General features: G+C 48.2%; 2 protein-coding genes and 1 pseudogene across 5 annotated transcripts; 2 read left to right on the forward strand and 1 right to left on the reverse strand.

Moving 5' to 3' along the window:
• Window positions 1-933: 933 nt before the first annotated feature.
• Window positions 934-3,915, forward strand: LOC308580970 (uncharacterized protein). 2 transcript variants are annotated; one of them, XM_081183329.1, is made up of 2 exons: window positions 934-1,015; window positions 1,956-3,915. In XM_081183329.1, exons 1-2 carry the CDS (start codon window positions 994-996, stop codon window positions 3,014-3,016), a joined length of 1,083 nt encoding a protein of 360 aa, XP_081039455.1. In that variant the 5' UTR covers window positions 934-993; the 3' UTR covers window positions 3,017-3,915. The 2 variants fall into 2 exon arrangements, with proteins under 2 accessions (XP_081039455.1, XP_081039456.1); XM_081183330.1 differs by having other exon boundaries at window positions 941-1,015; window positions 1,959-3,915.
• Window positions 3,916-7,053: 3,138 nt separating this feature from the next.
• LOC308579771 (small nuclear ribonucleoprotein F pseudogene) lies at window positions 7,054-7,319 on the reverse strand (annotated as a pseudogene). Its single transcript has one exon. The product of its transcript is annotated as a small nuclear ribonucleoprotein F pseudogene (transcript).
• A 148-nt stretch (window positions 7,320-7,467) lies between these two features.
• LOC308580597 (uncharacterized protein) lies at window positions 7,468-27,589 on the forward strand. Of its 2 annotated transcripts, none has more exons than XM_081182488.1 (4): window positions 7,468-7,641; window positions 15,832-16,805; window positions 19,019-19,145; window positions 20,907-27,589. In XM_081182488.1, exons 2-4 carry the CDS (start codon window positions 16,020-16,022, stop codon window positions 21,887-21,889), a joined length of 1,896 nt encoding a protein of 631 aa, XP_081038614.1. In that variant the 5' UTR covers window positions 7,468-7,641; window positions 15,832-16,019; the 3' UTR covers window positions 21,890-27,589. The 2 variants fall into 2 exon arrangements, with proteins under 2 accessions (XP_081038614.1, XP_081038615.1); XM_081182489.1 differs by having other exon boundaries at window positions 20,910-27,589.
• The last annotated feature ends 289 nt before the right edge of the window (window positions 27,590-27,878 follow it).

Below are 27,878 nucleotides of genomic sequence, written 5' to 3' on the forward strand. Positions count from 1 at the left end.
TGTGGGGAGTCCTCTGTTTTTGTTTATAGCCACACGAGTTATAACAATAATATTTTATTCCTCGGCCTTCACCGTAAGTTCCAGGTTGGTCACAACAATTTTAAATACAATTAATTCACAAGACCCTTAACAATTGGGGTCCAGGATACCTCAAAGACCATCTGCTCCCTTATATCCTTTCTGGGAATTATAGGGACAGAACTATCTAATTTGTACTTATGGAATATGCAGAAATGGCAAAACTTACTGGAAGAATAAGAAATCAAGATAACAAACTTTTTATAAAAGAATGGAAATGGTTTATTGAATTTTTACGGATAAATTGCAAACAGATAAAAACATTGTAATAACCTGCAGTTTTATAATATATATTTAAAGTAGATGAATAAATGAGCAAATTAAATGAATTTGGATATGCAGAAGATATTAAAAAATAAATTTAAGGAACCACAGAAAGAGGAGGAAGGAAGTCAAGTTTTGACATGTTAAAATGATTGTAAAATTAATGTAATGTATAAATCTGAAAAGTATATATATTTCATTAATTTTTTTAAAAAATAATGCTGCGCCATATCCATATCCATATGCAATGGCAGGATTCAGCCCCGCTTCTTAGCTAAATCACACAGCCGAGTCTCTCAGAGGCAAAAGTTGAATTGCCATAAACAACAATTCCAACCAGCACTTCCTCTCTGCCAGCCAATCCCCGCCTCAGCCTCCCAATCTCAGCCAATCAGACCCCTCAATTGCAAACGGGCGCCGCCCCCGGCGGCCCAAAGCGTTGGTGGGAGTTGTGGTTTTCCTTTCCCCCGGCAACCTTTCCAGGCGCAAGGGTTGCTGGGATCCGTAGTCTTTGCCTTCGTCTTGCTCGGGGAGTCTGCATTTCCTAGAGAGGCTCTACGGAGCGAAGAGCAGGCGGAGGAAGGAGCGTCACTTCCGGGCCTCCCAAGCCTACCGTGGGAAAGTGGCCCTCGCCTTTCCCACGGGTGCAGGATGAACGACTCCAGCGGAGCTGGTGAGTTGTGGGTGGGTTATATATATATATATAGCGGAAGTGGAATGAATGAATGTGTTATGTACTGAAGTTCACTCACAACTTAACAGAATGAATGAATGAGAGTCCTCTTGGCCAGTAGCCATTGAAAATCCTCCTTGAATTTGCCTAACACGTTTAAAGCCAGCCAAGACCCACCCCAACATTTTGTGGTAGCAAGATGGGAAGGTGCAAGAGAAGGGCACCCTTCTGAGGTCGGATCTCTCTTCTCCAGGTAGCACCAGACCCAGGGTGGCTGGGAGGTGGTTGTCACAGACTCAGGGATGATGGGAGTTATAGCTCAATTGGTAGAGCATGAGCCTCTTAACCTGCGGGTTGTAAGTTCAAGCCGACATTGTACAAAAGATCCCTGTATTTCAAAGGGTTAGACTAGATGGCCCTCATGGTCCCTTCCATCTCTACAATTCTATGACATCTGGAGAGCCAAGGGTTTCAATGCCTTTTGCTTAAAACGTTTCTGTGTCTTGTATACCTGAAGGAGCGTCTCCACCCCCATCATTCTGCCCGGACGCTGAGGTCCAGCGCCGAGGGCCTTCTGGCGGTTCCCTCAATTGCGAGAAGCAAAGCTACAGGGAACCAGGCAGAGGGCCTTCTCGGTAGTGGCGCCCGCCCTGTGGAACGCCCTTCCAGCAGATGTCAAAGCGATAAACAACTACCTGACATTCAGAAGACATCTTAAGGCAGCCCTGTTCAGGGAAGTTTTTAACGTGTGATATTTTACTGTGTTTCTGTTTTCTATGGAAGCCGCCCAGAGTGGCTGGGGAGGCCCAGCCAGATGGGCGGGGTATAAATAATAAATTATTATTATTATTATTGAATGAATGAATTTGTGCCCTATTTTGAAGGTCCTGTTACTTCCCTGCTCTCTTAAAATGTCACTATCTATATGTATATTTGCCAGCAGATGCCGTTTGGGAGAACGAGGAGCAGAAGGACAGAACATCCAGGATGTCACAAGAAAGGATCGTGACCATGGAGGTGGAAATGAAGATTGGGAACCCAGCTGAACTACATAGACGGGATGAAACCCTACCAGAGGACGGCAGGAAAGAATCCTCCGCTTTTCAAGGTGTAGATCTCCCAGATGTTCAGGAGATGATAGACACTGAAGAGGACAGGAATAAATGTATCGCATGTGGGAAAGTATTCAGAGACGACTCAAACCTTAAGCGACATCAGAGAACCCACACAGGAGAAAAACCCTATCAGTGTTTGTACTGCGGGAAGAGTTTTAGCCGGAACACGAACCTTGCTTCACATCACAGAACCCACACAGGGGAGAAACCGTATATGTGTTCCGTTTGTAGCAAAACTTTTTGTGACAAATCGAGCCTTAACCGACATCAGAGAACCCATACAGGGGAGAGACCGTATGAGTGTGACGAGTGTGGGAAGAGCTTTGATCTGAGCCAGTCTCTCATTAGCCACCAGAGAACCCACACGGGAGAGAGGCCCTATAGGTGCTCGGAATGTGGGAAGACTTTCAACCGGAGTCAGAACCTGCGTAGCCACAAGAGAATCCACACGGGAGAAAAACAGCACAAGTGCTTGGAATGCGGGAAAAGTTTCAGCCGCAGCCAGAACCTTACGAGGCATCAGAGCAGCCACACAGAGGATAAACTGTATAAGTGCCATGAGTGTGGGAAAAGCTTCCGTCTCAGCCAGTCCCTTATAAGTCACCAGAGAATTCACACGGGAGAGAAACCATATACGTGCTCCCAGTGCGGGAAAAGCTTCAACCGGAGCCAGAACCTTATCAGCCATCAGAGAATCCACACTGGAGAAAAACAGTACAAGTGTTCAGAATGTGGGAAAAGCTTCAACTGGAGCCAAGATCTCCTCCGTCATCAGAGGATCCACACAGGAGAGCAACCCTATCGCTGCACGGAATGTGGGGAACGCTTCAATCGGCGGGAGAATCTTATCAGACACATGAGAATACATCTGGGAGACACCACTTAAGTTGTAGTGAGTGGCGGGGGGAGCGGAGTGAACAGAAGCCACTTCCTTATCATTCATCTGACAATCCACTTTTATTTTTAAAAGCATGCCATTAGAGAGATCTATGGTGTGACCACATTTCGAATAGTGTGTACAGTTCTAGTTGTCTCACCTCAAAAAGGATAGTGTGGAGTTGGGAAAGTTTCCGAAAAAGGCAACCCAAATGATCAAGGGAATGGATTGACTTCTCCGCCCTGTGTCAGAATTTGGATTGTAAGCTCCTGGAGGACAGAGACCTATCTTCTTAATATTACTATGTAACAAAACATGCACAACAACATTTCTATTCAAATAATTTAAAAAGTTTACGTCCCCTAGAAAAGATGTGTTCCATTGTAAGGCAGAATATAACATTCACAACAGCTTGTTTAAGTGTGTGACAAGAAGTGGTTTTAAACATGCCATGTTTTCTTGTTGGGTATTTTTTGCTTCACTTAATATTTATTAGACTGATATCCCCCCTTTATTTCTGAATAAGTCTATATGCAATGCATTGCTAGCAACAGGAGATTTACTCAGGAAATTCTCCTATTCAGCCCGGACACGGAGGTCCAGCTCCGAGGGCCTTCTGGCAGTTCCCTCCCCGCGAGAAGTGAGGTTACAGGGAACCAGGCAGAGGGCCTTCTCAGTAGTGGCGCCCGCCTTGTGGAATGCCCTCCCATCAGATGTTAGGGAGATGAACAACTATCTGACTTTTGGAAGACATCTGAAGGCAGGAAGGCAGCCCTGTTTAGTGAAGTTCTTAATGTTTGATGTTTTATTGTGTTTTTAATATTCTTTTGGGAGCCTCCCAGAGTGGCTGGGGAAACCCAACCTGATGGATGGGGTATAAATAATAAATTATTGTTATTATTATTAAATCCCATTGTGCTTGCTTCTACACCTGTCTTTGCCAATCTGGTAGCATCCAGATGTTTCAGACTACAACTCCCATCAGCCCCAGGCGGCAGGTGAATTTGCCTGATTTTTGCTATGACTGAACTCATAAATTGCACTGTGCATCTAAAAACCACTCTTCTTCTTCTTCTTCTAATTCCTGGGCAGTGCTCACTAGTAATACAGTGGTACCTAGGGTTACAGACGCTTCAGGATACATACGCTTCAGGTTACAGACTCCGCTAACCCAGAAATAGTACCTCAGATTAAGAACTTTACCTCAGGATGAGAACAGAAATCGCGCGGCAGCGGGATTAGCCAAAGTGGTGCTTCAGGTTAAGAACAGTTTCAGGTTAAGAACGGACCTCTGGAACGAATTAAGTACTTAACACGAGGTACCACTATATGTGTAAAACCCATTCATGACACAAGGATCTTGGAAACTGTAGTTGACTCATTTCCCAGACTGCAACTCCCATCACCTCTGGTTGTTGGCTATGCTGTTTGGGGAGGTGGAATCCAATACCTGGTGGAGTGGGACACAGGCTCAAATCCCCCCCCCCAGGCTAAGGGGTTATTTCAAAGACTGTATACACATTGTACATTAAAAGCACATGACATCTCCCTCCACCCAAATGATCCTGGGAATTACAATAAAAAAATTCCTTCCAGTAGCACCTTAAAGACCAACTAAGTTAGTTCTTGGTATGAGCTTTCGTGTGCATGCACACTTCTTCAGATACACTGAAACAGAAGTTGCCAGATCCTTCTATATAGTGAGAAGGTGGGGAGGGGTGTTACTCAGAAGGGTGGTGGGAATGGGAGATAGGCAGGTAGCTGAGAGAGTCTGTTGACGACTCTTAACGACTGTAATAGGTCTTACAGGAAAAGGCAAGGGGTGAGAAGGTGAGAAATGGTTTAGTCATGTATAGTGAGATAAGAATCCAATGTCTTTGTTCAGCCCAGGTCTTTCCATGGTTTTAAGTTTGGTAATGAGTTGTAAATCATGCCGCAGGAGCATGATTTCTGTTCTCATCCTGAAGCAAAGTTCTTAACCTGAAGCACTATTTCTGGGTTAGCGGAGTCTGTAACCTGAAGTGTATGTAACCCAAGGGAAGGGGTATAGGGAAGGGGTTTTTTTAATGTATAGGGAAGGGGTTTTTTAATGCTTAATGTTTTATTATGTTTTATATATGTTGTAACCCAGTCAGATAGGTGGGATATAAATATTATTATTACTATTATTATTATTATTGAATAGGATGTCCCTATTGTCATTGGAGAAATGTTGGAGGGTATGTTAAGCATGTAGCCCTCCTAGAAAGAAAATTATGGGGGGAAATTTGCAGGCACCTGAGGGATAGCTCAGTAGAGCAGAGCTTTCCAAACTTTTCATGCTGGCGACATACTTTTTAGACGTGCATCATGTCGCGACACAGTCATCCAGTTTTACTAGCAAATCGGAGGACTCCCTTTCCAGTCCTGGGAGGAGCGTGGGGAGCGTTCGCGCAACACACCTACACACCATAGCTGTCAACTTTTCCCTTTTCTTGCGAGGAATCCTATTCGGAATAAGGGAATTTCCCTTAAAAAAAGGGAAACGTTGACAGCTATGCTACACACTGAAGCCGACATACCGAAGTGTCGCGGGACACATGGTTTGGGAAGCTCTGCAGCGGAGCATGGGACTCTTAATTTCAGGGGACTCTTAATTTCAGGGTCAAGAGTTCAAGCCGCATGATGGGTGAAAGATTCCTGCATTGCAGGGGGCTGGACTAGATGACCCTCGGGGGTCCCTTCCAACTTCTGTGATGATGATGATGATGATGATGATGATGTGATAAGGAGCCCTCGATCCATGCATGTCTGTCCATGCATTCCTCCCCCCCTTTTTTAACTGTCAGAAATAGTATGTTTACATTTCTTTTTTTAAAAAGATATTTATTAAAGTTTCACAAATTATATCAAACAGAACAATACAAACAAACACACACACAAAAGAACAAGTATAATTTCAAATCCTTATTTTCTTAAAACTTACTTCACCGACCTCCTCATACCTCCCCTTTCTGCATTCCAATTTCAAATATTTATTTCAGCAAATCCTCACCCTTAATTTTATCTAATTGCTAACCTTTCTTTTCTTTTAACTTAATCTTTACAGCTGTAATCCGCTTAATTTCTAAACCCGCATCATTCTAGCACTCATTAATTTTACAATGTTTCTTAAGATAGTTCTTAAATTTCTTCCAGTCTTCTTCCGCCGTCTCTTTTCCCTGGTCTCGGATTCTGCCAGTCATTTCTGCCAATCCCATTTAGTCTATCACCTTCATCTGCCATTCTTCCAAGGTGGGTAGATCTTGTGTCTTCCAATACTTTGCGATGAGTATTCTTGCTGCTGTTGTAGCATACATGAAGAATGTTCTGTCTTTCTTTGGCACCAATTGGCTGACAATGCCCAGGAGAAAGGCCTCTGGTTTCTTAAGGAAGGTATATTTAAATACCTTTTTCATTTCATTATATATCATTTCCCAGAAAGCCTTAATCTTTGGGCATGTCCACCAAAGGTGAAAAAAAAGTACCTTCAGTTTCTTTACATTTCCAACATTTATTTTCAGGCAAGTGGTAAATTTTTGCGAGCTTGACTGGGGTCATGTACCACCTATAAATCATTTTCATAATATTTTCCTTTAAGGCATTACATGCCATAAATTTCATACCAGTGGTCCACAACTGTTCCCAGTCAGCAAACATAATGTTATGACCAATGTCTTGTGCCCACTTTATCATAGCTGATTTCACTGTTTCATCTTGTATATTCCATTTCAACAGCAAGTTATACATTCTTGACAAGTTCTTAGTATTAGGTTCTAACAGTTCTGTTTCTAATTTTGATTTTTCCACCTGGAAGCCATAGTATGTTTATTTTTCTTCCATAGAGGTAATTTTTCTTCAGTTACAATGTTTATTTTTTGGCCTTAAAAAATGTCACTTGACGAAACCTTTAAAAAGCAAACAAACAAAACCGGACAACTCAATTTCTTAGCACAGTTAAACAACAACAACAACTTTCCCCCCCAAATAGTAATTCTCTCATTTCTCCATCATATATATATATATATTTATATATATATATTCAATGCACCATCAATATATTCTTCTGTATTTGCAAGCTGCATGTTCACGTAGCCATCGACGGAGCCGAGGTAGCCTTTGTATTCCGCCCCGCACTTCAGCTTCACCATCACTGGCTTCCCACTCAGCCCGTTTAGGAAGGGCTTTGGATGGCGAGGCAGACTCATCGCAACCAGACCAACCTAAGGGCGGCTGCGGCAAGAACAAAAATCCCTCGCAGGCAGCACGTGCGACCGCCGAAGCTCTAAAAAGAAAAGGCTGCCCATGCATTCCTAAAGAAAAGCCAGTCCTCCAAGGGGCGGCGCAAAGGGGCGCGTCCTCTGCGCCGGCCACCTTGGGAGCGCGCCCGCGCGCGAAGAGTTAAAACGATAGAGCTGCGGCGGCGGCGGCGGCGGCGAGGAGAGGCTCCCGGGGAACGTTCTCTGCCCATCCTTAGTTCAGGAGAGGGAGGCTGGGACAGAGCGGAGGCCCCTCGCTGCTCCCTCGCCCTCCCGGCCCGGAAGACCCAGAGCCCGGCCAGGGCTCCTTGCAGAGCGGAGGCAAGGAGAAGCCGCTCCGGGAAGCCGCTCCGGGAGGTCAGTGGCCAGGAGGGACCGGCGGGCTTTTCCAAGCCGCCCGGGCGTCGCTCGGGGGTGTTGCAGGCAAGGGGCGGCGGGGGGGGGTCCGGGAGGGGGAGAAAGAGGGGGGGCGGGGAGGGGCGCCCTTGACAGCCAGCCCGGCAGCTAAGCCAGATCCAGGAAGGTGGATAGCCCTGCGCCCCGCCCCCCCCTCCAGGATTTTTGCAGTCCTGATCCTTTTAGGAAAGAGGGGCTGGGTGGGGAGGATGTGGCCTTTGCATTCCCGCACAAAACCTCCCTGCCGATTCTTGTCCGTCCCCCCGCACAAAACCCCTCTGCCGATTCTTGTTCCCCCGCACAAAACCCCTCTGCCGATTCTTGTTCCCCCCGCACAAAACCCCTCTGCCGAGTCTTGTTCTCCCGCACAAAACCCCTCTGCCGATTCTTGTTTCCCCCGCACAAAACCCCTCTGCCGATTCTTGTCCCCCTGCACAAAACCTCCCTGCCGATATTTGTTCCCCGCGCAAAACGTCCCTGCCGATTCTTGTTCCCCTGCACAAAACCTCCCTGCCGATTCTTGTTCCCCTGCACAAAACCCCTCTGCCGATTCTTGTTCTCCCGCACAAAACCCCTCTGCCGATTCTTGTCCGTCCCCCCGCACAAAACCCCTCTGCCGATTCTTGTCCGTCCCCCCGCACAAAACCCCTCTGCCGATTCTTGTTCCCCCGCACAAAACCTCCCTGCCGATTCTTGATTCCCCCCCCCCGCACAAAACCCCTCTGCCAATTCTTGTTCCCCTGCACAAAACCTCCCTGCCGATTCTTATCCCCCCCCCCGCACAAAACCCCTCTGCCGATTCTTGTTCCCCCCCCCCGCACAAAACTTCCCTGCCGATTCTTGTTCCCCCCGTACAAAACCTCCCTGCCGATTCTTGTTCCCCCGCACAAAACCCCTCTGCCGATTCTTGTTCCCCCCCCGCACAAAACTTCCCTGCCGATTCTTGTTCCCCCCCCCGTACAAAACCTCCCTGCCGATTCTTATTCCCCCGCACAAAACCCCTCTGCCGATTCTTGTTCCCCTGCACAAAACTTCCCTGCCGATTCTTGTTCCCTCCGCACAAAACCCCTCTGCCGATTCTTGTTCCCCCGCACAAAACCTCCCTGCCGATTCTTGTTCCCCCGCACAAAACCCCTCTGCCAATTCTTGTTCCCCTGCACAAAACCTCCCTGCCGATTCTTGTTCCCCTGCACAAAACCTCCCTGCCGATTCTTGTTCCCCTGCACAAAACCCCTCTGCCGATTCTTGTTCCCCTGCACAAAACCCCTCTGCCGATTCTTGTTCACCCCGCACAAAACCCCTCTGCCGATTCTTGTTCCCCTGCACAAAACCTCCCTGCCGATTCTTGTTCCCCTGCACAAAACCCCTCTGCCGATTCTTGTTTTTCCCCCAGCACAAAACCTCCTCCTGGTTTCCCCGAGCGCCGTCCATTTGCGAGGACGGGCCTGTGGCAAAGTGGCAAGAGGCGACCGCGCAGGTCTCTGCCTCGATGAGCTTGCAGTGCAAAGGGGTAGGAGAGGGCAGAGGCAGGAAATGGACAAATGGACAAGAAAGAAGTCTGGGGAAATGCATTTATTTATTAGATTGCAATCCCAGCTGACCCTCCCTGCCAAAGAGTTTGAGGCGGCAGCATGTATGGTCTCCCTGCCATTTTTGTCTCTGTGGAATGGTAGAATTGTAGAGTTGGAAGGGACGCCTAGGGCCATCTCGTCCAACCCCCTGCAACAACCCTGCGAGGTAGGGCGTCCCACGAAAACCCTGGGAGGTAGGTTAGGCTAACAGACTGTGACTGTCCCGAGGTTAACCTGGTGAGTTTCATGGCCAAGCAAGGATTTGAACCCGGGTCTTCCAGGTCAAGGTCCAGTGCTCTAACCACGATTCCACCACTGGCTCTCTTTCAGCTACATATGTTTAGGCTTGGTTACAGTAAGGCATGAGGACTAGGAGGTAAGAGGTGTCCCCCTTTGCTGCTTTCCCCCTCTTCTGGAAAGAGCCGTTTTCCACCTGAAAGGTCCTGCAATTTCAGAGCAGCCTTAGACTGCCTTCAGTCTGTTATTGTTACTCTTTCCCCCAAACTGGAATCCTGTGTTATTCTGATACGTAAAAGCTGAAGGGCCATAGCTCAGTGGTAAAAGTTCTGCTTTGTGTACAGAAGATCCCAGGTGGAGCTGGAATAATAACAATAACAATAACAACAATTTATTATTTATACCCTGCCCATCTGGGTGGCTTCCAAAAAAATATTAAAATACTGTAATACATCAAACATTAAAAGCTTCCCTAAACAGGGCTGCCTTCAGATGTCTTCTAAAAGTCTGGTAGCTGTTGTTCTCTTTGACATCTGGTGGGAGGGCGTTCCACAGGGCGGGTGCCACTACCGAGAAGGCCCTCTGCCTGGTTCCCTGTAACCTGGCTTCTCGCAGTGAGGGAACCGCCAGAAGGCCTTCGGTGCTGGACCTCAGTGTCCGGGCTAAATGATGGGTGTGGAGACGCTCCTTCAGATATACTGGACCGAGGCTGTTTAGGGCTTTAAAGGTCAGCACCAACACTTTGAATTGTGCTCGGAAACGTACTGGGAGCCAATTTAGGTCTTTCAAGACTGGTGTTATATGGTCTCGGCGGCTGCTCCCAGTCACCAGTCTAGCTGCCGCATTCTGGATTAGTTGTAGTTTCTGGGTCACCTTCCAGATATCCCTGCCTGAAACCCTGGAGAGCTGCTGCCAGTCTGGGTTGACAATAATGAACCCGATGAACCGCCCCCCCCCCCATTCAGTAGTAAGGTAGTTCCTAAGTTTCCTGGCCACATTCTCAGACCCGGTGAGGAAGCGAGCGAATATTCAGGATCTGTTTATAGTTGCTGTTAATTATTATTTTTGCTATATTTATTGTTTAACATGACAACACAGTCCCTGGCTGAAAGCCTGCGGTCTAATAACCCACTTGAAAACTGGTGGGTTAGGCCAGGGGGTGGCTCTCTATGACCTTGAGGGCCCTGCACTAACCCTGCAACTTGGTCTGTAAAACGACCCAGAAATAGCAAGTGTAAAAGGAACTGGTTTGGCCACATCTTTGGCCAGGATTTTTCTCCTGTGTGTTGATGGATGGTTATTGGCTGAACGGCAATCTACCCTAGAGAAGGGCCCAGACAAAGATGGGGCTGTGACTCACCCTTTTGTCTTCTGCCTGGCGAGGGGTGGGGCAGAGGTTGGTGGTGGTAGGAGTGGGCACCATACATTTAAAGCACATGACTTGCCCCAAATAATCCTGGAAACTGCAGTTTACCCCCTTGCAGAATTGCAGTTCCCAGCGCTCTTAACAGCTCCCAGAAGTCTTTGGTGGTGGTGTTATAAAAATGTTAAGGTGCACACACATAGTAGATACACACTCTGTTTAAAACCAGTCCTTTACCCTTCAAAAATTAGGAAGTATTCCCGAAGAGAAATGCACTTTTTACACAGAGCAATCCTGAAGCCTTCTTGGCTCATCTTGGAAAACCTCTCCCAATAGTTCTTTCCACTTGCAAATCCTTCAAATCCTGTGAATAGATAAACTTCTTGGAATGAATGGGCTTCCCCTCTGCAAAACTTGTCTGGCAAGTATTTGTTAAAAGCAAAGCTTTTTAAAGATGTCCAAAGAACATCTGTGTATCAGTAGGTGTAGGTCTGAGAAATGGATTCAAGAACTAAGGTTCTACCATTTCTACGGACTTGGCAAGCTTGATCAGGTATCTTGACAGACAGGAGATAAGCCATACTCTCAAATTTCTATTGTAAACCACCTCTAAGGCTTTCAGCTGTACACAATTATTTCCCAAATATTCAATCAACGTTTTCCAATCTTCTCTAAACGTATGTTCTTCTTGTTCTCTTATTCTATATGTTAAGTCTGCAAGCTGCGCATATTCTGCCAACTTAAGTCGCCGTTCTTCTTTAGTTGGGACCTCCCTCGTTTTCCATTTTGGGGCTAACAAAACACAGGCCACAGTAGTAGCATACATAAACAACCTTTTTTGACACCTGGGAATTTCACTCTGAATTATCCCCAATTGAAAGGACTCTGGGTTTTTTTTTGGGGGGGGGGGAAGTACTTTTGAACATTTTTTTCAATTCATTATGGATCATTCCCCAATATTCTTTTACCCTTTTACAAGTCCACCATGGAATCTTTCTGTTTTGGCTAATCAGTACTGTGCTACTTTTGTTTGGAATACTTCTACTCGTTCTACTTGTTTTTATAATTGTGTACACCATCTTACTTGCTTTTAATTGTATGGTTATGTTGTTGTAACCCCCCAGGACCTTATGGTGAAGGGTGGGAAAGGAATCTCAGAGAGAGAGAGAGAGAGAGAGAGAGAGAGAGAGAGAGAGAGAGAGAGAGAGAGAGAGAGAGAATATTATTCCCAATAACCAATAACATCTTTCATCTTCAAGGTTTTGGGTTATCATAGCTTTGCCTTCTGTTGCTGTGGCATAATTTGTATTTGAGAGGAATATTCAGTGAGCATAGGCAGATATTTTAGCACCTACGTGATAACACCCACCGTGTTTGCACGGCAATGTTGTAAAGTAGACTCATAGAATCATCTCATTCACACAGAGAGAAAGCAAATGGTAACAGCAATAATGACAACAACACAATCATGAATTTGAAATGTTCTTTATGTTGTGTCCTTTAGTGCTTACATGGTTTTGATGCTGATTCTGTTGAACTTCTGGTGGTATAATTTTCTTTAGGCAGTTTTATTTATTACCGTATTTTTCGCCCTATAGGACGCACTTTTCCCCCTCCAAAAATGAAGGGGAAATGTGTGTGCATCCTATGGAGCGAATGCAGGCTTTTGCTGAAGCCCGGAGAGCGAGAGGGGTCGGTGTGCACCGACCCCTCTCGCTCTCCAGGCTTCAGGAAGCTATCCGCAAGCCTGCGGAGCCCGGTGGGAACTCCCGCCGGGCTCCCAAGGCTTGCGGATAGCAGCCTGCAGCCCGAAGCTGTTCTAGCTTCGGGATGGCTGTGCAAAGCCTCCACAGGAGTCTTGAAAAGATGTCCCCGAAGCCTCAAGCCTTTGGAGTGCAGCTGCGCTCCAAAGGCTTCAGGGATCTTTGAGGCTGGCAGTGGGGGAAAGCAGCGCTTCCCCCCACTGCCAGCCCCACAAGCTCGGGGGGCAGGGGCAAGGCTGCGCGCAGCCTTTGCGCTGTTCCTTGACCTGCTCTTGAACGCACCTTGTTTTTGAGGGGGAGAGCAAGAAAAAAAAATTGTTTCCTGTCCCCCCCCTCCTATGGTCCGGTGCGTCCTATAGAGCAAAAAATACGGTATTTATTTCTTTATAATATTTATAGCCTGCCCTTCCTCTGTACGAATACCAGGGCGGGGAACGGAACATAAAATAATAACAGCCAACCGCGTCATGAAATGGACAACAATGCGTGCTAAAATACACCAAACAAAAAAGGGCCAGCTGAAAAGAGCAAGTTAAACAAGCATCCACTTAAAAAAACACCTTAAACTTGATATGCTGTCGATTCAACCCGTTTGATTAATGTTATTCTGTAAATGTATCAAGAGCAATTTTAGGAGATTAATCCACCACGGGAAGCATTTCAGTGCTACAATGCATTTTTAAAAATGCTGGTTTTAACCTTGTAAAATTTAAGATTTAAATTTACCCCTTTAAGAGCTACATTTCTCCAACTTCCCAGGAGAAAGGGATTGTTTGTTAAACCACTTTGAGAACTGTAGTTCTGTGAGGGGAATAGGTGTCTCCTGACAACTCTCAGCACCCCAAACAAACTACAGCTCCCAGGATTCTTGGGGGGAAGCCAGGAGTGTTTACTGCCTTAAATGTATGGCCCAATTAATGTTTACTCAGAATTCAATCCCCCTGGGTTCAGTGGGGCTTACTCTAAGTATGTAAACCAGGGATGTTGTGGTAAGCTGTGCCTTCGGATCCCAGACTCCAACTCCCATCATCCCTGACCATTGGCTCTGCTTGCAGGGGCTGATGGGAGTTGGAGTCCGGCAACATCAAGAGGCCTCCTGGTTGGGGAAGGCCAATATATAGCATGAAACCAGCTCAACTGTTAAAAAAATTGTCTGCATTTTGCTCTTCCTTTGCCTCCTCAAGTTGAGCTGTCGTGATTAAGTTTCCAGCTGCTCAGCTGATATCTCATCCGGGAGATGCACTCTGTCACGCGCCAGAAGGATTTCAAATAGAACTGCAACCCATATTTCCAGACATTTAACTTTGTTTATTTGTATTTTGTTATGATAAATGTTCATAACTGTATATATAAACCACATGTCTGAAACCCCACATAAAAAATCCTGGAACCATTTTGCCCCTCCCAAATTGACCTCAAATATTTCTCTGCAAGGTCGAAGGAAAATGGAAAAGCCTCCCCATTGTCTTTTCATTCACAAATCCTGTCTTAAGGGTATGTCTGTGTATGAATAGGTTGAACCTGTGACCTGGCTCAGGAACTAAGTATTCATCATTGCAAAAGACTGGCCAGGCTCCCCAGGTAATCCAGTCAGGCTACCATTAACAGGTAACCTGCCAGACGGGAGATAAACAACGCACTCAGATTTCTGTTGTAGACCGCCTTTTCTTTGATGGAGGTATGATGGATCTGGAGGGTGGTTTTGGTCTACACCCCTTCTGTGATGCATGTATGGAGGGGTGATCTGGAGCTCCAGGGCAGGGAATTGCAAAATGGATATATAAGGCCTTGTGCGCCATTGTTCGAGGTCCTCCTCATCCTCTCTCCTACGTGTGGGGGGAGCACCCTATTGCAACAGTCAATAAAGATCAGGCTTACTAGGTGCTTTGCTTCTCAATTTTCTCTGGTTGGCCTCTGTTTTTTTTCTCCTACCGATAGTTAACCTACAAAAGGACTCTATATGGGCTCTTGGGTACCCCATAAGGGAAAAGGAGCAGGGTTTTTTTTATAAAACTTATGTCAACCCTATTCTGAAGCAAGAAGCAGGTTTCCTTTGTTTTCAAATGATTTATTTGTTGCTTTACTATCAAGGGTTCCTTGCCTTGCCCTTCACCGCAAGGTCCCACAATCCAAGGTTATAAAAACACAATTAAAAACTGCTCCACGCAAAACACAGTACAGTTTATAGTTTCAATAAAAGAGGTAAACTGGAGGCTTCTCAACAAAGGTGATGGTTGGAATTGCACAATCTTGGTCACTAATGTCAGAAGAAACCTTCTTACTGCAAACATTTTTACGTCCTGATTCTGTAGGACATAGGGGTTAAATCATGCGGAAAATGTCTTTAAAAAGCTCCAAAACTCAAAAATTCTTGTAGCTTTTACTAAAAAAAGCTGCAACAATTTTGCTTCCCCTAAAAACACAACCCAAAAAATCTCATCAGCTTTCGGGTTTTCCTTAATAAAGCTCAACAATTCCGGTGGTTTCCTTAAAAAAGTCTTTGAAATATATATAATATAATAATATAATAATTTATTATTTATACTCCGCTCATCTGGCTGGGTTTTCCCAGCCACTCTGGGCAGCTCTCAACCGACTATTAAAAACACAATACAGCATTAAACATTAAAAATTTCCCTAAAGAGGGCTGCCTTCAGATGCCTTTCAAAAGCAAAACAGTTGCTTATTTCCTTGACAACCCTATCAAGGGAGAGTGAAGACGGGAAGCTTATTTTAAGATGAGGCTTGTCCTCTCCACTTCCCCTTAGGTCTTTTTAATTGAATAAAAGTGACATTTCCCCACAAAATATTCTACTGCCTGGAACATCAGGGTTCAAGAGATGGAAACTTTTAACCAATTAAAGGGTGGGTTAAAAAGAAAAAGGTTCAAATTAAACAGTTAATTGACTGAATGTTGCTCCCTTCATTTCCACAGGGTGTTTGCTTTATTGTATTTATTTGAAAATATTTATATCTTGCCTGTCTTCCAAGGAGCTCAAGGTGGTGTAGACAGCCAGCTTCCCCACCTGGTTTTTGGCCCTCATGACCATCCCGTGAGGTAGGTCAGGCTGAGGGCAATTGTGACTTGCCCAAGGTCTCCCAGCGAGCTTCATGGCTGAGTGAGGATTCGAACCCGAGTCTCTCGAGGACTTGACTGGCACTCTGCTGGGTACCTTCACCTGTCTCTCTGACACCTGTTTGTGCTTCCTCCCTTCAGGGAGAAAATGCCAGCCGCTTCCGTATGACCCTGCATCTCTCCCGAGACGAACAACAAAAATTCGCCCTGCACGCCCTGTGGAACGGCCCGTTTCACCGCGATGTAACTGCAGGCCCCAAATCCCAGGCCTTCCCAATTCTGTCGCAGCCGAGGGCAGGAGGAGGAGAAAACGTCCGTAGCGAGACAAAATGGCGGCCCAACGGAGAGACGCGTTGCCTCTGGATCTCCAGTTCCGGGCTGGGCTGGAACGAGGGGCGAATTTAGCCCTGAAAATGGAAGACGCGGAGCCGGTGGGCTTGAAGCAAGAGGTGGAATTGGAGGGGCAGGGTGCCGCCCAGACGGGGCCCGACAGGCAAGGCCCGAGATGGAGAGGACCGCAGCACATCAAACAAGAACCAGAGGACGGGATGTCGTCGCAGCAGTGGGAGGCACAATGGCAGGAGTTTCTGGGCGGGGTGCAGTCTCCTCGCTCGGGATGGGGGTCCCGACAGCTTCCGGGCACCACCTCGTGGGGGGACATGAAGGCACCCGCGGCGCATTTTGACGGAGGAGCCACGACCAGCCACCGGCCCGCGGAAGGGCACTTCATCCCCCCACCGGCCGGCTTTGACGGGACGGGGCCACCAGCCACCCGAGATCAGAGGAAAGTGAAGGAGGAGATGGAGAGCAGTGAGGACCCCGCCGGCGCCGAGACGAACCGCCAGCACTTCCGGCAGTTCCACTACCAGGAGGCCGAGGGTCCCCGCGAGGTCTGCAGCCGCCTCTGGGACCTGTGCCAGCAATGGCTGGAGCCCGAGAGGCGCACCAAGGAGCAGATCCTGGAGCTGCTGGTCCTGGAGCAGTTTCTGACTGTCCTGCCCCCGGAGATGGAGAGCTGGGTCAAGGAATGCCGCCCTCACAATTGCGCCCAGGCGGTGGCCCTGGCAGAGGATTTCCTGCAGAGGCACCAGGAGGAGGGGAGGCAGGACCAGAAGGTGAGGAGATCTGCTTCCAGATGGGGGGGCCACATCTGCACAATACATTCAAAGCCCTCTTATACCACTCAAATCCCTGTGGCCTCCTCCAGAAGCGCCCTGGGACCTGTAGTTTGTTCAGGGTGCTGAGAGCCGTTAGGCGACCCCATACCCCTCACAGCGCTACAGTTCCCAAAGTTCTCTGGGGAATCATAGAATCATAGAGTTGGAAGAGACCACAAGGGCCATCGAGTCCAACCCCCTGCCAAGCAGGAAACACCATCAGAGCACTCCTGACATATGGTTGTCAAGCCTCTGCTTAAAGACCTCCAAAGCAGGAGACTCCACCACACTCCTTGGCAGCAAATTCCACTGTCGAACAGCTCTTACTGTCAGGAAGTTCTTCCTAATGTTTAGGTGGAATCTTCTTTCTTGTAGTTTGGATCCATTGCTCCGTGTCCGCTTCTCTGGAGCAGCAGAAAACAACCTTTCTCCCTCCTCTATGTGACATCCTTTTATATCTTTGAACATGGCTATCATATCACCCCTTAACCTCCTCTTCTCCAGGCTAAACATGCCCAGCTCCCTTAGCCCTTCCTCATAAGGCATCGTTTCCAGGCCTTTGACCATTTTGGTTGCCCTCCTCTGGACACGCTCCAGTTTGTCAGTGTCCTTCTGACAAACTGGGAATTGTAGCTTTGTGCGTGTGTGTCTCCTAACAACTCTCAGCACCCTTAAGCAACACTGGTTGTCATTTTCTGTTTTAAAGCGCCGGGTGAAAACTTTCCGCTTTACCTCAGTCCCTTGGTTTGAAAGGTTTTTAAGTATTTGTGGCCTCTTTTAGTAGGGAAGGGTCTGTAAGACCTGTCTTTTACTTGTGCAGATGTGGGTTTTTAAGCTTTGGCTGTGTTTTATCATAATTGATGTTAGCATTTCTGTTGCGCCTGTAAGTCACAGAGCCATTTCCGTGAGGAAAGCGACTAAATGACAACAACAAACAAACTACAGTTCCAAAGAGCCTTTGGGGGAAGCAGGACCATCCTAAGACATTTTGCTGCCCGAAGTTAATTAATTTTTTTTTAAAAAAAGTTAAATTGCTAATTAATGGTTTTGAGTTAACCGTGGGCCTCAGGGTGAGCATGGTTTCTGATTGTACTAAATTGCTCGTGTTAATGAGAACAAAAAGGGATTGTGGAGATGTCTAATCTCTTTAAACTGAGTGAATGGGCAATAAAATGTCAAATGCAATTCAGTGCAAACTATATATACGCATTGGGGCAAAATGTTGTTGTTGTTGTTACAGTTTATTACCTGCCCCTCTCCTTAAGGTCCCAGGGTGGCTTACAACAAATAAAACACACCATTAATATTGAAACACAAGATTGCACAACATTAGAAACCTGTTGAAAGCAACTTAAAATTACAAAAATACAAAATACAAAAATAAGGTTGCTGACCGGGAACTGATCAGGAGCATTTACAGTGGGTTACAGTAAATAGCTCGATGAAGGGTGCGGCAGCTGTGGGGAAAGGAAAATTCCACGTAAGGGATCATGAGGAGAAATTGGAAATAAAACCGCCGCTCTCATGACACTGTTAAGCAAATCTGTGGCGTGCCCACGCTTGGAATACTGTATACAGTTCTGGTCTCCTCACCTCATAAAGGATATTGTAGGTACGGAACAGAGCAACCGAAATGATGAAGGCGATGGAGCAAAGATTTTGAGGAAAGGGTACAATGTTTGGGGCTTTGGGGTTTAGAGAAAAGGTGGCAAGTAATAGGTGACATAGTAAAGGTGTAAAAACTTCTTCATGGTGTGAAGAATGTGGATGGGGAGACACGCACACCCAGTAGCACTAGACCTCGTAGGTCAGGCATGTCCAACTGGACGTCTGTGGCAGGTAGTGGTCGATAATGGTAGATCTCCGATCCCCCCAGCAAAAGCTTTGGCTACCCTAAAAAAAGCTCAACAACTTCGACCTATCACTGCCAGTTTTTAATTCTGTGAGTTGGCCACCCCTGTCGTAGGTGGACCACGAAGCTAAAGTCCTTCCTCACACAGTGAATTTGCTGCCACGAGAGGCAGCGATGGCCTGGGAATAATTCGGCCACTTGCTTGTTGAGGCACTCTCCCTCCATCTGGGCTCCATCTGGGGAGGAAGGGCAGGGTATAAATTCACTAAATAATAACGATCTTGACAAAGCAAAATAAAATGCTCGCTGCTGTTTTCAGGGCCCAGGGATGTTCCATGTGGTGACCGTAAATTTCCCCGACGCTGAGCACGCGGCAAGTAGGAGTGCAGAGAGGCAGCTTGGGAGGCCCGTCAAGGAGGAAGTCGAAGAAGACGGCCACTCCGTGGGTAAGGGATTCTCCTGACCGAGGAGCGAAGTGGCTCACCTGTAGCCTGTCAGATGCTGCTGGAACACAGCTCCCGTCATCCCTGAGCAACAGCCAGGCTGGCTGGGGGCTGAGAGGAGTTGGAGTCCCGGAATGAGGAACCCAATGTCTTCCAGGCACTGCTGGACTACAGCTTCCGTAATCTCTGGCCATCTGAAGTGCCGCTGTTAAGCCATTCCTGCTGTGTAGATTTGCAGAGTCGGAAGGGCCTTCAAGGGCCATCTAGTCCAACCCCTTGTGATGCAGGAATCTTTTGCACAACATGAGACTCGAACCCATGACTCCGGGATTAAGAGTCTCAGGCTTTGCCGACTGATTTAACCCAGCAGCTGCATATGTGTGTGTCAAAACTCAGGAGTCTTGAGACCTGGTTTATACCAAACGTGCAGGTGGGTTGTATGTTTATTTCGGAGCAAACACTTGGAGCTACAGAGGGGTTCAGATGGGCACGTTTTTCCCATTTGTACATCGTTCACGCCTGCCGGGGATTAGCCCTGCCCAGACCTTGACCCTTAAGAAGATGCAGATCTCCACACTGCCATGAGAAGCCATTGGATTTAGACCTCGCTGCACCCAGTGATGGATACTGGGGTCTCCAATTTCATCAGCGCCCGAATTCAGTGCTCCCCTAAAAGGGTAACAGGGCTTAGTGAGTGGGGAGAGTCTGTGGCAGAGAGAAGCCCGGAATCAGAGGCAGAAGCTGAACTGGAGGAAGAGGGAGGCCAAGAGGCAGTGATGGGCCAGGCTGGTGGAGGGTCACAGGTGTCTCCCCATCCTGCTGCAAAAAGCTTCCCTTCCCCCTGGTCTCCCAGAACCAGGGGAGGCATGAAGCAGGGGAAGCAAAGGCAGCCACGCAGGCACAGTCTCCGATTGCTTAGAGAGAACCCTGGAGAGGAGGCACAGCCTCGGCAACTGCTCCACGGGGCCAAGACCTGAGTTGCTGCGCTGATTAGGCCCGACACTCACGTGTGGATCCTGTTTTGCTAATAAAGGGTTTTGCTAATATAGGGACGCGGGTGGCGTTATGGTCTAAGCCACTCAGCCTCTTGGGCTTGCCGATTAGAAGGTCGGCGGTTCAAATGGGTGAGCTCTCGTTTCCCTGTACCGGCTTCTGCCAAGCTAGGAGTTTGAAAGCATGCTAGTGCAAGTAGATAAATAGGTACCACTGCGGCGGGAAGGTAAACAGCGTTTCCATGTGCCCTGGCTTCCGTCACAGTGTTCCATTGCACCAGAAGCAGTTTAGTCATGCTGGCCACATGACCCGGAAAGCTGCCTGTGGACAAACGCCGGCTCCCTCAGCCTGAAAGCGAGATGATCTTTGCACCCCATACAGTGGTACCTCGGGTTAAGAACTTAATTCGTTCCAGAGGTCTGTTCTTAACCTGAAACTGTTCTTAACCCGAAGCACCACTTTAGCTAATGGGGCCTCCCGCTGCCGCCGCGCTGCCAGAGCACGATTTCTGTTCTCATCCTGAAGCAAAGTTCTTTACCCGAGGTACTATTTCTGGGTTAGCGAAGTCTGTAACCTGAAGCATCTGTAACCCGAGGTACCACTGTAGTTGCCTTTGGCTGAACGTAACTGTCCAGGGGTCCTCAGTGTGATTTACTGCTGACTCGCTCCTGTCAGACCCCGAGGGACATCTAGTCCAACCCCCCACGACGCCTGCTCTCTGCAGAGGTACCCAAACCTAACTTGTGTTCGGATTCTCTTTTTTTCTTCCAGCAGATGATGGGCAAATCAACGAGAATGAGGCGAACAGGTGGAAAACCCTTCACGGAGCTGAATCTCATGGGCTCTCGGCAGAGGGGACGGAATCCGCCGGCCGTTTCCGTGAAATGGAAGAGAGCTACAAGGGTCAGAGCGGGCCCGAGGGGCATCACGAGAACGGCCCAGAAGGGGCCACCGCGGAAGGGACCCCGCCGGGAGAGAAGCAGTCGCTGTGCTCCAACTGCGGGGGGAGTTTCAACCCCAGCTCGGGGTTCCTCGGGCCGGAGGGCTTACCTCCGGGGGCCAACCCCTACAAGTGCTCCGTGTGCGAGAAAAGCTTCTGCCAGGTAGCCAAGCTCATCGCCCACGAACGCCTGCACACGGGCGACTGGCCCTACAAGTGCTCGTTCTGCGGGAAGAGCTTCAACCGCAGCTCGGACGTCTCCCGGCACGAGAGGATCCACACGGGCGAGAAGCCCTTCAAGTGCGCCACGTGCGAGAAGTGCTTCAGCCAGAGGTCCAAGCTGATCGTGCACGAGCGCTTCCACACGGGCGACAAGCCCCACACGTGCTCCTACTGCGGCCGGAGCTTCCACCAGAGGTCGGACCTGGTCAAGCACGAGAGGATCCACACGGGCGAGAAGCCCTACAAGTGCTCCGACTGCGGCGGCAGCTTCCACCGCAGCTCGGACCTGGTCAAGCACAAGTGGATCCACACGGGCGAGAGGCCCTACAAGTGCTCCACGTGCGAGAAGAGCTTCCGCCAGCGCTCCGCCCTCCTCTACCACGAGAGGACGCACACGGGCGAGAAGCCCTACACCTGCACCGCCTGCGGGAAGGGCTTCAGCTGCAAGGCGCACCTCGTGCTCCACAAACGGACCCACACCGGCGAGAAGCCCTACAAGTGCAACTTCTGCGGGAAGAGCTTCACCACCAGCTCGTACTTTGTGAAGCATCAGAGGATGCACCTAGGGCAGGAGGCCTTGCCCGTGCTCTGAGCTGCTCTCGGAAGACTTCCCCAGAGCAGAAGCAGGAGGACCACCGCGGGACGTGTCTCTCAACGGGGCTGGACCAAGGATCAGGCCGCAGGTGGGAAGCTTCGTCTTTGAACGCTCTCACCGTACGATAATTTTTTAAGGACATCACCCCGTGTGGAGAAAGCTAGCATCTCAGGGCCTTTCCCCTGACATGCTAGGTTTCTTACATGCAAGAATTGAAAGAGAGATAGAGGAGCAGTCAAGCGTTCCATCCACTACCTGCAATCAGAAATGGTGCAGGAAAGCTGCTGGTTGTGAAGACTGGATTTTATGTTTTGCGAGAGGCGAGAGATTATTTGAGGCTAGGCAAGGTGGGGGGAACCGCCGAAGCCTTGCCGCTCGTGGGAAAATTAGCCGCATTTGCTTTCCTGAGGAGCAGAGAATATAAATAAAAGCACATGCCTCATTGAGTGGACTCGTTTCATAAAGAGAGAGGGAGAAATGCTACTCAGTTTCCCCGGGATATGAGGTTCAATTTCAAAGTATGATCCGTGAGCAAGTGGTGTAGGAGAGACACCTACCCCCACCCCGTTTGAGAGCTGCTGCCGGTTAAGTCAACACCACCAAGCAAGACGGAGCAGGTGTAAAGCAGAACCCTAATAAATTATTTGCCGAGTACCTAAAAGCCTAGGCAGTGTACAGAACGCAGAAGAGACCCTGCCCCAAGCAGGGATGCCATCTTATGTAGGCAAAAGAAACACTACTCTATACCAAAACGAACATCCAGATTGGAAGGACAGAAAGAAAAGGAGGATCTTGGAATTAAAACCTAACCTTAAAGGCAATTCTGATAGGTTCAGGACTGGCAAAAAAAAAAAAAAAAAGGAGACACCTTCACGTAGGAAATAGTGAACGTGTAACGGAACCAGCTGTCGAAAAGAGGCGGTGACGCTTAGATGGATTTTTAAAAAGAATGAAAAAGATCAGATTGATTCATGGAGGTCAAGTCTGCCGATGAAGGCGACATCCGGAACCTCCATTTTCAGTTGCCATATACCAGATGCTGGAGACAAACCCGTGGGGGTGGGGAGGCGGTGTTTCCCGCCCGGCTTGGTGAGCCTCCCAAAGACGCCAAATGGGTTTCTTAGGGACTGATCTGGAAATGAGCCCAAAAGCTTTAACACTCAGGACTTAGCCCCACGGTTCTCCTGGGCTGGGTGAGCCCTGTTCTTGGGGGAGAGTTGCAACCCGTAAACATGTAAATAAGGTGTTGGCATGCGCCCCTTCTTTCCCTGCAGCTCAGAAGCAAAAGGCAGCGCTTGTGCGCTTCCTGGAAGTGTCCGATTGGCCACTTTGGGGAATAGGACTCTGGGAGAGATGGACCCTTTGGTCTGACTGGCAGCTTCCCCTTCTGCTCTGGCTAGAGAGAAATTTGGGGGGGCGAGAGGGCTGTTGTGAGCCGTGAGCCTCCAGGTCCCAAAGCAGTCTACCTCTAAAAACCAGCAGTTGTGGGGTGGGAGGGGAACAGCGAGGAAGGGCTGCTGCTTCTGGTCTTGGTTGGCCACAGCAGGACTGGCTGGATCTTTGGCATAATCCCACAGGGCTCCTAAGTTTCCTCCCGCCTGGTGTTGGACACAGTTTCGAGCGCTCGTCCCCTACATTACGGGCTGCGTCAGGGGTAAGGAACCTTTTCCAGCCTCACGTTCCTTTCTAGGCAACCTTCTGGGCTCCACCTGCCAGTGGTGGGCGAGGCCAGAAGCAAATGAGGCCGGAGCGGCAAATTCACATTTTCCCCTTTGTACAAGAGGCTAGTTTCTCCACACCTTCACAGACCCTTCTCCTGCTCCCTCTCCAGAGGCAGTTTGGGGATGATGTTCCCTGTCCAACAGAAACTCTCCAGAAGGGTGTGGAGTGAGGCTGGTGCTGGTCTAGAGAGACTCCCAAGGGCCACATAATGAGACCTCAGGGGCCACATTGATCCCCCTTTCCCTTCACCCAGACTCCTGCTTGTCATCCCTGGGATATGGGACTTGGCCCCGAATCCTAAAAGGGAGGAGAGGTCTTCCTATCTGAGCCGCACCATACATTTGGAGAACATGGCTTCCTTCCCCCAAAAATCTTGGGAGCTAGTTTGTTAAGGGTTCTGGGAATTATAGCTCCGTGTGCTTTAAATATCCAGTATGGCTATTGACTTTATGTCAGCTTGCAAAGATCCTGCCACTGTTTATCCTGGGGGAGAGTCCTTTTACAGTGCAATCCTACATCATGTCTACTCAGAAGTAAGTCTCAGGCCCATGCTGCACCTTACATTGGAGACTCTGTGATGCCACTTTTAAGCAGTTGGGATTTCCCCCAAGATATCCTGGGAACTGTAGTTCATTAAGGGTGCTAAGAGTTCAGGCGGTCAATGGATTGAAGTTGAATCCTGACAAGACAGAAGTACTGTTTTGGGGGGACAGGGTGTGGGCGGGTGTGGGGGATTACCTGGTCCTGAATGGGGTAACTGTGCCCCTGAAGGACCAGGTGCGCAGCCTGGGCATCGCTTTGGACTCACAGTTGTCCATGGAGGCGCAGGTCAGTTCTTTGTCCAGGGCAGCTGTCTACCAGCTCCACCTGGTACGCAGGCTAAGACCCTTCCTGCCTGCGGACTGTCTCTCCAGAGTGGTGCATGCTCTGGTTATCTCCCGCTTGGACTACTGCAATGTGCTCTACGTGGGGCTAACTTTGAAGGAAACTGCAACTAATCCAGAATGTGGCAGCTAGACTGGTGACTGGGAGTGGCAGCTGAGACCATATAGCACCGATCCTGAAAAGCCTACATTGGCTCCCAGTATGTTTCCAAGCCCAATTCAAAGTGTTGCTGCTGACCTTTAAAGCCCTAAACAGCCTCAGCCCAGTATACCTGAAGGAGCATCTCCACCCCATCATTCTGCCCAGACACTGAGGTCCACCTACGAGGGCCTTCTGGCGGTTCCCTCACTTCGAGAAATGAAGTTACAGGGAACCAGGCAGAGGGTCTTATCAGTAGTGGTGTCTGCCCTTTGGAACTATTTCCGTGTGGAAATAAACAACTATCTAATCCCCGCAATGGGGTGAGCTCCCGTTGCTCGGTCCCTGCTCCTGCCCACCTAGCAGTTTGAAAGCACGTCAAAGTGCAAGTAGATAAATAGGTACCACGCCGGCGGGAAGGTAAACGGCGTTTCCATGCGTTGCTCTGGTTTACCAGAAGTGGCTTAGTCATGCTGACCACATGACCTGGAAGCTGTCTGCAGACAAATGTTGGCTCCCTTGGCCTGTAGAGCGAGATGAGCGTGCAAGCCCAGAGCCATTTGTAACTGGAATTAACAGTCAGGGGTACCTTTACCTTTAAGACGGCAGCTCTGTATAGGGAATTTTTTAATGTTTGGTGTTTCACTGTGGCTGGTGTTTTAATTTGCCAGAAGCTTCCCAGAGTGGCGTATAAGTTATAAATTATAATAATTATTAGGAGACACCCCCTCCTTACGCTATCCCCCTCACAGAGGAACAATTCCTGGAGTGGTTTAACAATTGCTCCCCCTTCCCAGTGAACTCTGGGGTTTGTTGTTCTGTGAGGGGGGATAGTGGGGTCTTCTGACAACTCTCAGCAACCTCAACAAACTACATTTCTCATGATTCTTTCGGGGAAGCCAAGACTGCCTCAGGTGGCATGATACTGCTTTCAGTATACAGTGGTACCTTGGTTTAAGAACAGCTTACAGTATTTTATGAAAAACTTGGATTAAGAATGCGGCAAACCCGGAAGTAGGTGTTTTGGTGCAAACTTTGCCTTGGAAGCAGAACATGTTCCGCTTCCTGTTGCGTGTGTTCCATTTGTAAATTGAGTCCCTCGCTGCTATGGGAAAGCACGCCTTGGTTTAAGAACGCTCTGGTTTAAGAACGGACTTCCGGAACAGATTCAGTTTGTAAATCAAGGTACCACTGTATAGGGCAGATGGCACCTGAGTCTCCAGGCTGCTGGTTCTTAATACTAAATACGTATACGAATCATAGCATTGCTCCGAAAAGTCATTTCATGTGATCCTGAATGCCTTTCGTTTGCCGAATTGTCTGTTTTAAAAGACCACAGTAGGTGGGTGATGTATTGTCTAAACGGAATATGTACGTGTCTTTATATTTTGTTTAGTTTTTTCTTTGCAAATATGCATGGGTAAAAAAAATTTTTTTTTACTGTTCTTGTGGTTTGGGATGCTATGTCTATATGCCTGTATATAGTATATGCTTGTGCACTTATGTATGCCTTGACGGACTCCGTATGTATTAAATTGTCAACAATGCCATTCAGGTACCCATGATTTCTTAACCTGCGGCTATGCAACTCTGGAAAGTTCATTTGCAGCGTTCTCCATTCCACCACGCCCCTGACTTTGCCAAAGAACTCTTTGCCTTACTCTGGACTTTGCAACTTGTCTGCAAAAGTTACTTGTCCTCATCAGAGGAAGAAAGAATAAGCTGTCCAAGCAGGCTTGTGTTAGCCGCACAGTACCAATGGCCTAGATTGTGGGGGGTTTTTGGAGGGGAATCTCTTCTAATTTTACAAAAGCTTCCCAGTCTATTTGCCCCAGGCAAGTAGTTATTTCTTTATCCTTCCTTAGTTGACACCCTGTTGAATTTTGCTCACGTACGTTGGGCTATGAACTCTGTCTGGCTCAGAGGGGATTCTGCAGTCACTCCACCAGGAACCATTTTCTGGCGCCCAAAATATATTTATGTGCAATGCATGTATACCTCTGTAGATTTCCTGCATCTTTTGGCTGTGTGTGTGCTATTTTATTTTAGCAGCTGGTCCCTGTAAAGGATGCCCTTGTTTAATGGATATCCATCAACGCTTCTTTCCAGGAGAGAAAATCTGGAGCTTTTCCTGTTCTTGCTTTGATATCGATGCTTTATATTGCATTGCCTTCTCAACCAAACCGATGCCATCTTGTTTGCCCCAAGAGATTCCATTTTGAGGCCGCAAAGTTCTGTTTACAAATGGAGGCCATCAGTTTTAGGGAAGAGATCAGCCATTGCTTCTCCAAGCCTTAAGTCATTTTCAGTTTGATTTCCGGCGGGTCGAATCCTGGCAGAACAACGGCACAAGAGCTGCCACACACCTGTTGTCTGGCTGATCTTCCTTACCTTTATTTTTAATCCCACTTCCCCACCCCAAGAAAGAAAAATATATGCTTGATGTTACTGCAGATCTGCATGATTAATTAAGCCATTGAACTCACGGGAGGGGAGGGATTTTCTCGGGATTTTCTAAATGCCATGGGGGCGTTGATGCCATGTGGCCCCCAGCCACGGATGCTTTAGCTGAGATTCCTGCCTTGCAGCGGGTTGCACTAGATGATCATTGTGAGTCCCTTCCAACTCTACAATTCCGTGATTCTATGATCACAGGCACCTGCCCAGCTGGAGTTCATTGACCTTAAGCGATGGTGTTTGGGATTCTTCGTCTGGCTCTTACATGGCGGGACTTTGTCTGTGAAACGCATGCAGTGTGGACAGCCCGTCTCTGCTTTCCGACTCGAGTGGTAAATTACACTCCAAAGATCCGATACCCTGCCGTCTCTGGCTGGGGACAACCGAAGGCAGCGCTAGCTAGTGGTTTCAGTGTTGATGATTATCGTCTCGTCTGCCAGTTGTGTGTGCCTGATATGCTGTATTTCTGAAATAAATATTCTTTTGATTTAATAATGCTAGAGGGTTTTTGTCCCAGGTGTTCAGGGACTCTGCCCCAGGTCTCTCTATAAGACGAGTACTAGAGCCATCTGCTACATTACATTGATATCTCGCCTTTTCTCCAATGAGGTCCTCGCAGCAGCAGCAACAGCAACAACAACAACAACCCTGTGAGATAGGTTAGGCTGAGAGTGAGTGAGAGGCCCAAGGTTACCCAGTGAGCTTCCTGACTGAGTGGGGATTTGAACCCTAGTCTCCCAGGTCCTAGTCCTGCACTCTAACCACTGCACCACACTAGCTTTTT

The sequence above is a fragment of the Podarcis bocagei genome (genome assembly GCF_964188305.1).
Source record: "Podarcis bocagei genome assembly, chromosome: 2".
In the NCBI taxonomy this organism is placed as follows: Eukaryota; Metazoa; Chordata; class Lepidosauria; order Squamata; family Lacertidae; genus Podarcis; species Podarcis bocagei.

Excerpts from the sequence above, each read along its gene's own strand:
- LOC308580597 (XM_081182488.1), top strand. The coding sequence starts at position 16,020 with ATGGCGGCCCAACGGAGAGACGCGTTGCCTCTGGATCTCCAGTTCCGG. Across the intron at positions 16,806-19,018 it reads AGGGGAGGCAGGACCAGAAG|GGCCCAGGGATGTTCCATGT; the intron begins GTGAGGAGATCT and ends TGCTGTTTTCAG. Across the intron at positions 19,146-20,906 it reads AGAAGACGGCCACTCCGTGG|CAGATGATGGGCAAATCAAC; the intron begins GTAAGGGATTCT and ends TTTTTCTTCCAG.
- LOC308580970 (XM_081183329.1), top strand. The coding sequence starts at position 994 with ATGAACGACTCCAGCGGAGCTG. Across the intron at positions 1,016-1,955 it reads GAACGACTCCAGCGGAGCTG|CAGATGCCGTTTGGGAGAAC; the intron begins GTGAGTTGTGGG and ends TATATTTGCCAG.